This window comes from Scyliorhinus canicula, chromosome 11, assembly GCF_902713615.1.
Source record: "Scyliorhinus canicula chromosome 11, sScyCan1.1, whole genome shotgun sequence".
Lineage (NCBI taxonomy): Eukaryota > Metazoa > Chordata > Chondrichthyes > Carcharhiniformes > Scyliorhinidae > Scyliorhinus > Scyliorhinus canicula.
In genome coordinates, this window is record NC_052156.1 from 86142681 (window position 1) to 86156016 (window position 13336).

General features: G+C 45.9%; 1 protein-coding gene across 1 annotated transcript in view; it reads left to right on the forward strand.

Annotated features, from left to right (window-relative positions):
- The window catches only part of dnah1 (dynein, axonemal, heavy chain 1), a 995196-nt gene that overhangs the window by 945788 nt on the left and 36072 nt on the right, over positions 1 to 13336 (forward strand). Inside the window, 1 exon segment of the mRNA XM_038812191.1 lies at positions 6977 to 7107. Coding sequence (XP_038668119.1) covers positions 6977 to 7107 — 131 coding nt within the window.

The window sequence follows — 13336 nt, forward strand, 5'->3', positions numbered from 1 at the left end:
ACCTGCTCTATTTATTCGTTCCCTAAAATTTGACACGTAATCCAATAATGTAATTTCCGATTTCTCCAATTTTTCCTTAATCAATTTAAGTGGATCTCTTACCTCATGACCAAACATTAGTTCAAAAGAACTAAATTTGGTTGACTCATTAGGTGCGTCCCTAATTGCAAACAGTATGAATGGAATTCCTTCATCCCAATTCTGTGGATAATCTTGACAGTAAGCCCTCAACATTGTCTTTAATGTCTGATGCCACCTTTCTAATGCTCCCTGCAATTCTGGATGGTACGCAGTTGATTTAAATTGTTTAATTGCTCAGCTATCCATAACTTCTTTGAATAACCTTGAGGCAAAATTTGATCCTTGATCCGATTGTATTTCTGTGGTAATCCATATCTAGTAAAGAGTGGGCCGTGTGCTCCCCATACCACAACCTAGTAAAAGTTGTGGGTCAGATGAACTCCATGATACACTTTGGGGTTCTCTAAAACCTGGCCCATAACACTTGGCCCGAGTTGGAAGATCGGGCGAGACAGGCAAGGAAGGGGTTTGGCGCAGGTAAGTGGATATGGAGTGGCAATCCGACACTGTTTGCCACACCGAGGAAGTTACAACCCATTCTATTTCATCTGCTATGTTCTTGCCCGCTCATCTTAGCTGCATATGAACTAGTGCCTGAAGCCTACAGACAAAGGTTCAGAAATTTAAGGAAAGAATTTGGTCAAACATACATTGAGTTTGAACGGCTCAAACAGAGTAATTTTGATAGGTGGATAAGGGCTTTGAAAATAGACCAAACGTATGAAGCTCTCAGAGAAATTATACTTTTGGAGGAGTTTAAAAATTCATTTCCTGATGTAGTGAGAATTCATGTGGAAGAACAGAGGGTTAACTGCGAGGTTAGCAGCAGAAATGGCAGATCATTATGAATTAGTTCAAAAATCAAAGCTTGGTTTCCGACATCAGTTTCAGCCTGTGAGGGATAGAAACTGGGAACATGAGTAATACTCAAGTGGTAGAGGCAAAGGTGATCTGATGAGAGATAATAAGGAGAGTATACCTCAGGTTAAAAACAAAATCCAGGAGGGTGGAAAAGAAATTGAAAATTTCAAATGTTTTCACTGTAATAAACTAGGCCATCTAAAGTCACAATGTTGGTGGTTGAAGAAAAGCACCGGGAAGGCTGATGTGGTCAAACAGGATAAGACAGTGGGGTTTGTTAAAGTGGTAAAGGAAAGCCCAAGTGAAGCGAAGGAGGTGCAAACGATTGTACAGCCTGATCAAGAGGTGATTGATGAGAAGGTGCCAGATGTCTTTAAAGAATTTACTTGTGTGGGTAAAGTTTACTCATTGTGTATCAGGAGGAGCAGGTAAAGAAGTCACAATTTTAAGAGATACGGGAGCTAGTCAATCTTTAATGGTAAGAGATGAGGAATTATGTAGTTTGGGAAGAATGTTGCCAGAAAAGGTGGTAATATGTGGAATTCAGGGTGAGAGGAGTCGTGTTCCATTATATAAGGTAAGGTTGGAAAGTCCAGTGAAGAGTGATGAAGCGCTGGTAGGAGTAATAGAGAAACTATCTTGTCCAGGAATACAGTTTATCTTGGGTAATGATATAGCTGGATTGCAGGTGGGAGTGATGCCTACTGTGGTTGATAAGCCAATGGAAAATCAGACAACTGAAGTGTTGAAGGATTGCATAGTCACAAAGTCACAGGTTAAGACAAGAGGAGAAATCAAAGAGTGAAGATGAAGTTAAAGTGTAATTAACAGAAACAATTTTTGATCAGATGGTTGAAAAAGAACAAGAACAGGTGGAGGATGAGGCGGATATTTTTAGTTCAGGAAAATTGGCGGAGTTACAACAGAAAGATATAGAAATAAAATGGATGTATCAGAAAGCATATACGGAAAAGGAATCTGAGTGTATACCAGAGTGTTATTACCGTAAAAGTGATGTCTTGATGAGAAAATGGAGACCTTTACTTATGCAGGCGGATAAAAAGTGGGCAGAAGTTCATCAAGTAGTATTGCCGGTAGGGTATAGAAAGGAGGTGTTGCGAGTTGCACATGAGGTACCAGAAGGAAAACTCAAGCTAAAATACAAAATTTTTTTTATTGGCCTGGACTACATGAAATGAAATGAAAATCGCTTATTGTCACGAGTAGGCTTCAAATGAAGTTACTGTGAAAAGCCCCTAGTCGCCACATTCCGGCGCCTGTTTGGGGAGGCTGTTACGGGAATCGAACAATGCTGCTGGCCTGCTTGGTCTGCTTTCAAAGCCAGCGATTTAGCCCTGTGTGCTAAACAGCCCCATTTGGAGGATTGCATTGAGAAAGTGGGACAATCAGCTTTTATTTCCAAACTGGATTTACTTAAAGGTTACTGACAGGTACCTTTATCCGAAAGGGCGAAGGATATTTCAGCTTTTGTGACTCCAGATGGCATATCCCAATTCAAAGTTATGCCATTTGGCATGAAAAACACCCCAGCCACATTTCAACAGTTAACTAACAAAGTTGTTTCAGGATTACCCAATTGTGTGGTATACATCGCATCAACGATCTGGTAAATTTTCAGCCTCCTGGTGGACCAAATCTAACAGGGTAGGATTTGGGGAGCAGGTGCAGGCTGCAATCAGGCTAATGACCAGGTAAAAAGTTCTGAGGCATCCATGGTGCTGTCAGATGCCAAAACCAGCTGTTTAAAAGGTCGACTTAGTCCCAGTTATAATTAAAGCCCTTGAGCTTATGTTGTTCCTTGTCTCTGAATAAAGCTCGTAGTCTTAAAGTTGAAGTAGATGCTTTATTTTGAGTTCGTTCTCTCTCCAGCGCTTAACTTAATGTTATATCTGAGCTGCCTGCCTGTTCTGCTCCCAGTTGCTGTTCCTGTGAAGTGCCTTTAACTTCCTGTCTCTCTCTATTTATACCTCTCCCGTGCTCCCTCTGGTGCTTGTTCAGTTGTATTGCATCTACATTGACCACTTGTATATACAGATCACTACTGAGCTCTCAACCCTCACACTTCCTCACCTCCCACATATTTCACATGTCATCCCGTATTTCCCACCCACCTCCAATGGTCCTCATGTCCCCATGACCAGATATGTCACCACTCACCCCCTGTGGCCTCTCATGCACACCCATACCAAGGTGTACTTCTCATTAACTCCCATGGCTTCTCATGCACCCCCCCCCCCCCACCAAGATATTCCCCTTCCCAATCCTTTTAGCCTCTTATGATACCCAAGCCAAAGAATGGCTCTCCTATGCCCATTCATCCACTAGATGCTGTGTTGATCTAATGAACCTTATAGAACCCTAAAGCGACAATAGGATGTTTAAAAACGCTTTTTAAAAACAGTCATTCATAACTTTCTATTTCCTTTTTCTTTAAATATCCTTTTTACTAAAGGCCAATGATAATGTTAATAGCAAAAACAACAAACATTTGAAACCTCTTTATCTTCTATAAGTAAACATTGTGTGATTGACAGTAAAGATCATCAAGTCAGAGTTTACAATCAGGCAATGTTTTCCTTGGGGCTCAGTTGTTTCAAAAGTCTAATGGATTTCTGGGCTCTCAGTCAAACCTCATTTTGCACTCACGGGTATTGTGGACCACGGCTCTTTGAAAAGCTGTCCTGACTCCACAGGCGTATGCCTAGTCACACAATAGAGCTGACCAGATCAGGAGTACGCTTTGCAGGCTGTGGCCCAAACTAGCTCACAGCTTAAAAGGCTCCACTGAATAGCAGAAACTCTGGAAATGGGGTTGGGAATCCCAGAATTGAGTCCTGGCCACCATTTTCACCCCTCCACGGCGTCCCCCCAACTTACTGAAAATTCAGTCCACTGTCTCCTGCCTCTTCTCTCAGATCACTCCCTGTTCTGCAAAAGGCCAGAACAGCACCTGTTCCCTTACTGTATCAAATTCCCTCACTTGCCACAATCCCAGAGTCAAGCACTCTCATAAAGCTCAGTCAAGCTGGAATTTGTGTTAATTCCTTTGTGTGTTGACAAAACCCCATTTATACGAACTGGAATTCCGGACACAAGTCAGTTTCTGCCGACGAGGGAACCAGTTCTTGCTAGTTAGCTAATTAACTAAATGTTGAGGCTACCTCTAGCAACTTTGTGTTTACCAGCAAATATTTATCATTAAGGTTGAAAGAAATTACAATTTAATATTAAAGTTAGGATAAATGCTAAGTGCAGACTTGACCGGATTTTGGAAAGAGATCGACCCTTAAAATGTTCTCATTTATCAAATTCCCCAAATTTTTTTTATAAATGTTTTTTATTGGGTTTTTGAACGAGGTATAATTACCGTTATGTACACAGAATAAGAAACATATATATATATATACACATATTTAGAAGAGAAGGGCACACCCCAACATAGAATACAATAAAATATGAAATAGAATAACTGGTGGGGTATTGTGCACCAGCTCGACAGCGGCAGCTCTGTACACCTGGCAAAATTATTTACACCACGTAAGTAGGCGACTGTTTGCAGGGGAGTGGGGTGAGGGGGGGGGGGGGGGGGGGGATTGGGGACGCAAATATACATTTGGGTGCCGGGGAGATAATTACAGTGTGCGATACTTGGCTGTGTTTTGTGTTGTTGTCGCCTGCTTCTCCCGGACGGGTCTCGCTGCCGTCCCGCGCTCGCCTCTGCTTCTGCTGCTCCTCCAGTCCTCCATCTTTATTTTCCTCGTTCCCCGCTCCTGGAGATGTCATGCACGTTCTGGCATCCCGTGCCTTCCTTCCGGTTCCCGTTTCCCCGCACCCCGCCCCACCGGTTCTCCTCTCTTGCCCACCCCCCCCCCCCCCCCCCTCCACAGTTCGCCTTTCTTTCCTCAGGTTTAGCTGTCTCCCCCCCCCCCCCCCCGTGGTTCACCTTTCTTTCCTCAGGTTTAGCTGTCCCCCCCTCCCTCCCTCCCTCCCTCCCAGTCTATCTCTCCCTTTCATGCCTTGGCTACCTTCACCTAATTCTTGACTACTTCCCCCTGATTCTTGGCTACCTGGCTATTCTTCCTCTTGTTCGTTGGCCACAAACAGGTCCCGGAACATTCGCGTGTAAATTCCCCAAGTTAAGCACTCTGTCCTGCAGTACTCAGTCGAGCTGAACTTTGTGGTACTGGTTGCATTAAACTACCCCTTCTTAAAAACCTTTGTTTTTTCTACTCTAATCACTACATCAATTTCTAAACTGAAAAATGATTGTAGTTACATTTAATCTGCCCTCTTACTATCTACTAGGAGTTGCCAATTCTTTGTGGTCATATTTTTGAAGGTTTCATCAGACCACCTCTTAGTTCTAATGTCCCCACATTCCTGCCATTGTCTGAAACATCCACCTGTATGAAGTTTCCCCACAAGAAAGCAAATAGACACTTTGAGCAGAATTTTCTGATTTTTTTTTCAAAGTGTTGTCTCCAGTGGGAAAAGATGTTGCTGGCTTTTCCCGCCATATTTTTAAACACTTTAGAATCAAAAGTGGGGGCAGTCCCACAACGTCCTGCTGGTAGAGCCCTCCCGCCCGCAAACACAGCTCCTGTCAGATCAGGACAGTCTTCTTAAAGGGTGCCCCGATCTGAAACATTGTAAAAAGAGACCCCCCCCACCGGTGGACAGGGGATCCCCACCCACCCAACCACCACCCCCAGGTCTCTGCAGCAGAAACCGACCCTGGCAGTACCCCCTGGTTTTGAAAAATGGAACCCTGGTGAATATAACCCACCAGGGGCACAAAGATAATTACAACCAGTGCTTCCAGTGCGGGGCAGTGCCCGTGAACTGCCAAGGTACTGCCCAGCAGGACTCTCTCCCTTCTGGGGGCTGGACTTCCCCCCCCCCCCCCCCCCCAGCAGGTTCTACTTACCAGGTCCTTGTTTTCAAACCCTGGCGGGGAACTTTTATATGGGATGGGGAAGCCCGTTCATTATATGTAAATGTATTAAAATCGGATTTGTGTCATTGCATGTTGGGAACCTCATTACATCACTGACGGGGGGCGGTAGCAATTGAGCAGGCATATGTCATTGGGGTGAAAACCATTTTGGGACCACTCTCTCGATTCTCCATCCCCACTACCATTTCCGGCCGCTGAATTCAGGGGCAGAAAACCCCCCTTTGTTACCCAGTTTGGTTATTTTGACTCAGTTAAACAGCATTTTTCTCCATCTCCAATCTTGTTGGAAATCACAGGGATATAAGCATATATACTTCTCCCCTATCACGGCGGCATGGTGATTAGCACTGCTGCCTCACAGCGCCAGGGACCCAGGTGCGATCCTGACCTTGGGTGACTGTGTGGAACTTGCACATTCTCCCCAAGTCTGCATGGGTTTTTTCCAGGTGCTCCGGATTCCTCCCAAAGTCCAACGATGTGCAGGTTAGGTTACTAACCATGCTAAATTGCCCCTTAATGTCCAAAGATGTATAGGTTAGGTTATGGGGTTATTGGGATAGGGCGGAGAAGTGGGCTTAGGTGGAATGCTCTTTCAGAGGGTCGATGCAGACTCGATTGGCCAAATGGCCTCCTTCTGCCCTGTAGGGATTCTATGATAGTTCACTCACAGCAATACCATAGAGATTAATACAAAAGCAAATAAAAACAGAAAATGTTTGAAATACATAGCAAGTCTGATAGCATTTGTGGTGAAAGAAACAGAGTTTATGTTTCAACAGAAAGATAATCGACCTGAAATGTTAACCCCGTTTTTCTTTCCACAGAAGATGGTCTGACCTGCTGTGCATTTTCTGTTTTTATTCCTGGAGATTGATCTTTAATTCCTAGAAACCTCATACAAATCCTGGTGGGTTGCCATCAGCCCACAAGGGTTTGCAGCTACAACTGCTCAAATGGTGCTTATGGAACTGGGTTCTCAGAAAGTAATTGTACAGCACTGAAATCACCCAAGAAGTATGATTTTAATTTTAAACTGATTTTTATTATGTTTTTCAGATGGTAGAGGAGATATGTGGAAATATCCTGCATAAAGTTCCTGATATGATCAGCATCAGGGAGGTGATGGAGAAATTTCCAGTTATGTATGAGGAATCCATGAACACAGTCCTGATACAGGAAGTGATTAGGTACAGAACCATTCTGCCACCTGGTGGTTAGAAACACAGCAGCACCAGATAGCTCTCACAACATGATATTCGTGCCCTCCCAGCCCCCAAGTAATAGGACCCTAGAGCTTCGCATCTTCACAAACACATTTCCCTTTGTGAAATGGTGGTGAATTGTTGGATGGATTAGAAGGCTGATTATCTTGTTTGTCTGGATTAGTTAGCATAGCATTCACTGGAACACTATCTCAATTATACAATCAGGCCCATTACATATTGCTGACAGAGTTCATAGCTGATTTGGGAATGGCATTCAAAAAGTTGCAGGTCCAAGACCCACTCCAGGTACTTAAACATGAAGATCCGACTCTCCAGCACAATACTGGGGCCATGCTACATTGTCAGAGGTACCATTTTTCAAATGAGACATGAAATAGATACATAAAAGATCCCATGCCGTTCTTCCAAAGAAATAATGATTGTCCCAGGTGTCCTGGCTAATATTTATACCTCAAATAAAACGGGTTATCTGTTCATTAACACAGTGCCGTTTGTGGGGCATTGATGTGTGCAAATTGGCTGCCACATTTCCTGCAAACCATAGTAAATACATTTCAAAAGTACTTCATTGGCTGGAAAGCACTTTTGTGATGTCCTGAATTTGTGAAAAGTACCTATCTTTCTGCAAATTCCTTTCTCCTTTCTTACCAATATCAGGATGGTGGCAAAGTTGGGGCGGCAAAAAGCAACTGTATCTGCTTGTTGTTCATGGGATGACTCAAAATGGGGCAGGTCAGCTCAATTTGATGTTGGAAATTTAGACTTTTTATACAAAATGTATCAAAGGAAAGTTTTACTCTTCGAACTCTTGGGCACGCACCTGTGCAAAGAAATGTGTTTGCTGATTGTATAGAGGTGGCTGATAGACTGAATATGTTCTCCTACATATAGAGGCAGGTGACAATACAAGTTAATAACCCCCCCATTGGTGGGCGTCACGGTGGGTTAGCATTACGCTTCACAGTGCAGGGACCCGGGTTCGATTCTGACTCTGTGGAGTTTGCACATTCTCCCCGTGTGTGCATGGGCTTCCCCTGGGTGCTCCGGTTTCCTCCCACAGTCCAAAGATGTACAGGTTAGGTGGATTGGCCATGCCAAATTGTCCCTTAGTGTTCAAAAGATGTGCCGGTTATGTGGGGGTTACAGGTATAGGGTGGGGAAATGGGCCGAGGTACGGTGCTCTTTTGAAGGTTGTACAGACTCAATGGGCCAAATGACCTCCTTCTGCACTGTAGGGATTCTATTCTATTCTTTTTTTTTCCAAAATTTAGTAATAATAATCTTTATTAGTGTCACAAGTAGGCTTACATTAACACTGCAACGAAGTTGCTGTGAAAATTCTCTAGTCGCCACACCTGATCGAGTGCTCTGAGGGAGAATTCAGAATGCCCAAATCAAACAAGCACGTCTTTCAGGACGTGTGGGAGGAAACTGGAGCGCCCGGAAGAAACCCATGCAGACACGGGGAGAACATGCAGACTCCGCACAGACAGTGACCCAAGCCGGGAATAGAAACCAGGTCCCGGCTGATGTGTCTCGAGACACGAGAAGAACTGAGGGCAGACTCACAAGACCGCAGTACTTTATACTTCTGGTAGTGGGAGGGGCCATGGGTGGAGCCAAGGGTGGAGCCCTGTACAAGCTCCTCATCTCCCCCTGTGGGCAGAGCCGCGCAACGGCTCACAGACAGAGCCCACAAGGACACAATGATACATAGTGTGAATTAAGCATTATACATTCACCACACCGGCGCTGTGAAGCAACTGTGCTAACTATGCTACCATGCCTTTTTGTTTCTAAATTCGCCCAACCTGCATATCTTTGGGTTGTGGGTCGTGGGGGTGAGACCCACGCAGACACAGGGAGAATGTGCAAACTTCACATGGACAGTGATCCAGGTTCTCAGTGCCGTGAGGCAGCAATGCCAACCACTGTGCCACTGTGCCGGCCCAATTCTGTTTTATTTAAGCTCCCTTGAGGACTCAGGCCAGCCCTTCATGATGACATCATGCAATTGTCTACATGTGATGTCTGCCTGTAAAGCATCTATTGAGTTCCTGAATTCGACAAGAGGTCGTCACCTCTACTGTCACAATGTCTATGTCTTTCTCATGATCTGCCTGATCTGTAGTGGGTAAGAAGGCTCTGGAGAGGGCATCAGCCAAGTACAGCTCCAGAAATTGTGATTTGATAGACTTGAGCACGGAAATCATGCTACACTTTGCAGGTGTCATCTTTCAAGTGAGATATTGAACCAAGATCCCATTTGCTCTCTTAGGTGGACTTAAAAGATTCCATGGCACTATTTCAAAGAAGAGCAGGGAGGTTATCCCCCGTGTTCTGCCCAAATAGATTATTTGGTCATCATCACATTGCTGTTTTTGGGACCTCGCTGTGTGCAAATGACTGCTGCATTTGAAAATGAACTTCCAGTGGCAACATGCATGTGGAAGTCGCACGTCGAGTGGTTCCTGCTAAAGTCTTTGACTTTTGGACCTTTATGCCCATTCTTAGGGGTACCTTTTGGGTGAGTTGGTGTGGAAATTTCTAAGGAATTGGTGGATTGTCAAAGTCCCAGAAGAAAGGTCAGGGAAAGGAGGGGTAAAGCGAAAGTCCACCGGTGAGTGGTGCTGTGAGTCCAACAGGAGAAAAGATGGCAGATGCTGGTTCAACGGCTGGGACCGCTCTCATTACGATTAAAACACTGACTGAGGTGGTATCAGGGGAGTTTGAAAGGCTGTTTGCCAAGCATTTAGAGGCGCATCGGAGAAAGATGATGAACTTGCTCAAAGTGTGGGTGGAGGAGATGTTTGCCATTATAAAGGCTGTTTTAATGAAGGTGTCATTGGAGATGCAGGAGCAAGAAGAGAAGATGAAGGAGGTGGAGGAGGCATTGTTGCAGGATAGCAACCCATTCACCTAGATGGGTGAGGAGCTGTGGAGGATGATGGAAGTCAATAAAGGACTAAGAACCAAATTGGAGGACCTGGAGAACAGGTCGAGGAGACAGAATTTGAGGATCATTCATGGGCTTGCCCGAGATGGTGGAGGGTCAGGGGCCGACCGAGTACTTTGCAGACAAGCTCGTCAAGTTGATGGGTGAGAACCGTCCCTCTCTGTGTTGGACAGGGCCCACCGGTTGCTCCGTACGAAGCCTAAAACGAATGAGCCACCGAGGGTGGTCTGCTTCCACAGCAACCAGGTGAAGGAAAAGATTTTGAATTCGGTGAAGCATAAGTGAGAGGTGAAGTGGGAAGGGGTTGGTATACGTGTATACTATGATCTTACAGTGCAGTTGGCGAGAAGCGGGTGGCCTTTGATTGGGTGAAGGTGGCATTGTACAGCAGCAGTGTGAGGTTTGGAGTGGTCTACCCGGAGAAGCTGTCAGTAACTGACAATTCAAAGGACTTCTATTTTGAGACGGCAGAGGAGGTGAAGGCGTTTGTGAAGGTGTAAGGTCTGGGATTGAGATGAGTTTGGGATTTGGACTTGGACGGTGTAGGCTGGGATCTTTATTCTTTAATTCTCTCACTGATTTTTTGTTGTTTTCTCTTTTTTGTTTTTTTCTGTTGATATATTCTCCCCACTCTAATTGTGGGGGTTGTAGGTCAGTTTTGGTGGGAGTGTGGGATGGGGGTTTAGGAGGGTTTTGGCATGGGGGGGGGGGGGGGGGTCAGGTTGCTGAGTGTGATTCTGGGAGGAGGACAGGGCTCTGGGATTATGCGGGGTTTATGAAGAAAATGCCGGCTGCCATTCGAAACTGGATACCGAGAAGTTGATTTTAGAGGGGGGGTGGGATTGGAATACAGTGCTGGAACCGAGGGTGGACATGTCCCAGCCATGCTCGCTGACCCTGTCGGGGGAGGGGGGTGAAGGCATTGGTGGGGTATATGAGGGAGATGGAGTGGCTGGCCGTGAAGATATTTGCAACTGAGGGATTGGAAATATTTGTTTTCTTTCGCAGGTGCATAAGGTGTTCTCGAGGATTGAATTTCATTGTGATGGGAAAGGCACTGTTAGCTGGAGTTAAGAGGGCAGAGTATTCGGCAATTGTGATTTCGGACCACTCTCCACATTGGATGGACGTGGTCCTGGAGAAGGGGTTGGCTCAGAAGCCAGGGTGGAGGTTGGATGTGGGGTTGTTGGCGGACCAGAGTTTCTGTGTGAGAATGGGGAAGTCGATCAAGGCGTATGTGGCGTTTTACTGTACTGGGGAGGTCTTGCCGTCGGTTGTTTGGCAGGCTCTGAAGGCAGTGGGGATGGGGGAGGTAATGTTGTTCAGGCTAAGATTGATAAGGAGGATGTGGTAGTCACCACTGATGTATATATTGTGTATGTATAGGATGTTGATATAGGTTCTTTACGGTAAGGCCCCTGTACTACAGGTACGGGGGTAGATCCCTGCCTGCTGGCTCTGCCCAGTAGGCAGACTATAAATATGTGTGCTCCCCGTACAGCAGCCATTTCGTCAGCTGCTGTAGGAGGCCACACATCTCAGTGTAATAAAGCCTCGTTTACATCCTACTCTCGTCTTTGCGGAATTGATTGCATCAGAGGAATGCCAACAATTGATAGAAGAGATCCTGGAAGTAGATGGAAGGTATGTGGGGGACCCGGACCCAGGACCTTTGGTGAAGAGGAAGGAGTTGCAGGTGGGGTTTGATCTGTTGTCCACGGGGAAACAGTGTGTCAGCGGAGAAAGGTGAAGGGACTGTCTATGAGTATGGGGAGAAGGCCGGTCGTATGTTGGCAAGTTAGCTCTGCAGACAAGCTGCTGCAAGTGAGATAGTTTGGGTTAGGGATAGGGCGGGCGAGCTGGTGGTGACTCCGTAGTGGGTTAATAAGGTGTTTCAGGAGTTTTATAGAGACTTGTACAAGTCAAAACTGCCAGTTGATGAGCAGGAGATTAGGGAGTTTTTCAGGAGGTTGGAGTGCCCAAAGGTGGGGGAAATGGAGAAGGCTGGGCTGGAGGAATTGGTGGGGGTGAAGGAGGCGAAGGCGGCAATTAGATAGATGCAGACGGGGAAGGTGACGGAGCTGGATGGTTTCCCGGTGGAATTCAACAAGAAATTTAAGGATTAGCTGGTGTCGTTGTTGAGGGAAATGTTCGGGGACATGATGGTCAGGGGGGCTTTGCTAAAAACGATGAGACAGGACTCCATCTTGTTTCTGCTAAAGAAGAATAAGGACCTGGTGGAGTGTGGGTTAGATATCATAGATTTTACAGTGCAGAAGGAGGCCATTCAGCCCATCGAGTCTGCACCGGCTCTTGGAAAGAGCACCCTACCCAAGGTCAACAACTCCACCCTATCCCCATAACCCACTAACCCCACCCAACACTAAGGGCAACTTTGGACACTAAGAACAATCATTTTATCATGGCCAATCCACCTAACCTGCACATCTTTGGACTGTGGGAGGAAACCGGAGCACCCGGAGGAAACACACGGGGAGGATGTGCAGATCCGCACAGACAGTGATCCAAGCCGGAATCGAACCTGGGACCCTGGAGCTGTGAAGCGATTGTGCTATCCACAATGCTACCATGCTGCCCTGAACAGGCAGTTGTATGGTTGTACAGGCCCATAACTCTACTGAATGTAGATGCTACGATAATGGCAAATTTACTGAGGTTGGAGGTGTGCCGACCTAGAGTTATTGGGGAGGATCAGATGGGGTTGTTAAAGGCAGGCGGCTGTCGTCGAATATGAGGAGGCTGCTGAATGTGGTGCATTCTCTGGCAGAGGAAAGTGATGTGTTAGGCAGGTTGGTTCGATGTGGACTACACTCTGTGGTGATATGCACCACTGTAAATACACAAGGGGTTAATGTAAGTACACGTAGACTAGCTAGACACTAGAGGGAGCACCAGAGACATGACACACAGACATTCAACCAATAGGTCATTAAGATAGGACACAACCAGTGGGCATTCACGATACACACAGAGGTGACACCACCACAGGAGGGTATTACACCAACCCATATAAAAAGGACACAGCACACATGATCTTCCTCTTTCCAGTGGAGACACTCAGTGAGTACAGACACAATAGAACAGTACAGCACAGAACAGGCCCTTCGGCCCTCGATGTTGTGCCGAGCAATGATCACCCTACTTAAACCCACGTAACCCGTATACCCGGTAACCCAACAATCCCCGCATTAACCTTACACTACGGGCAATTTA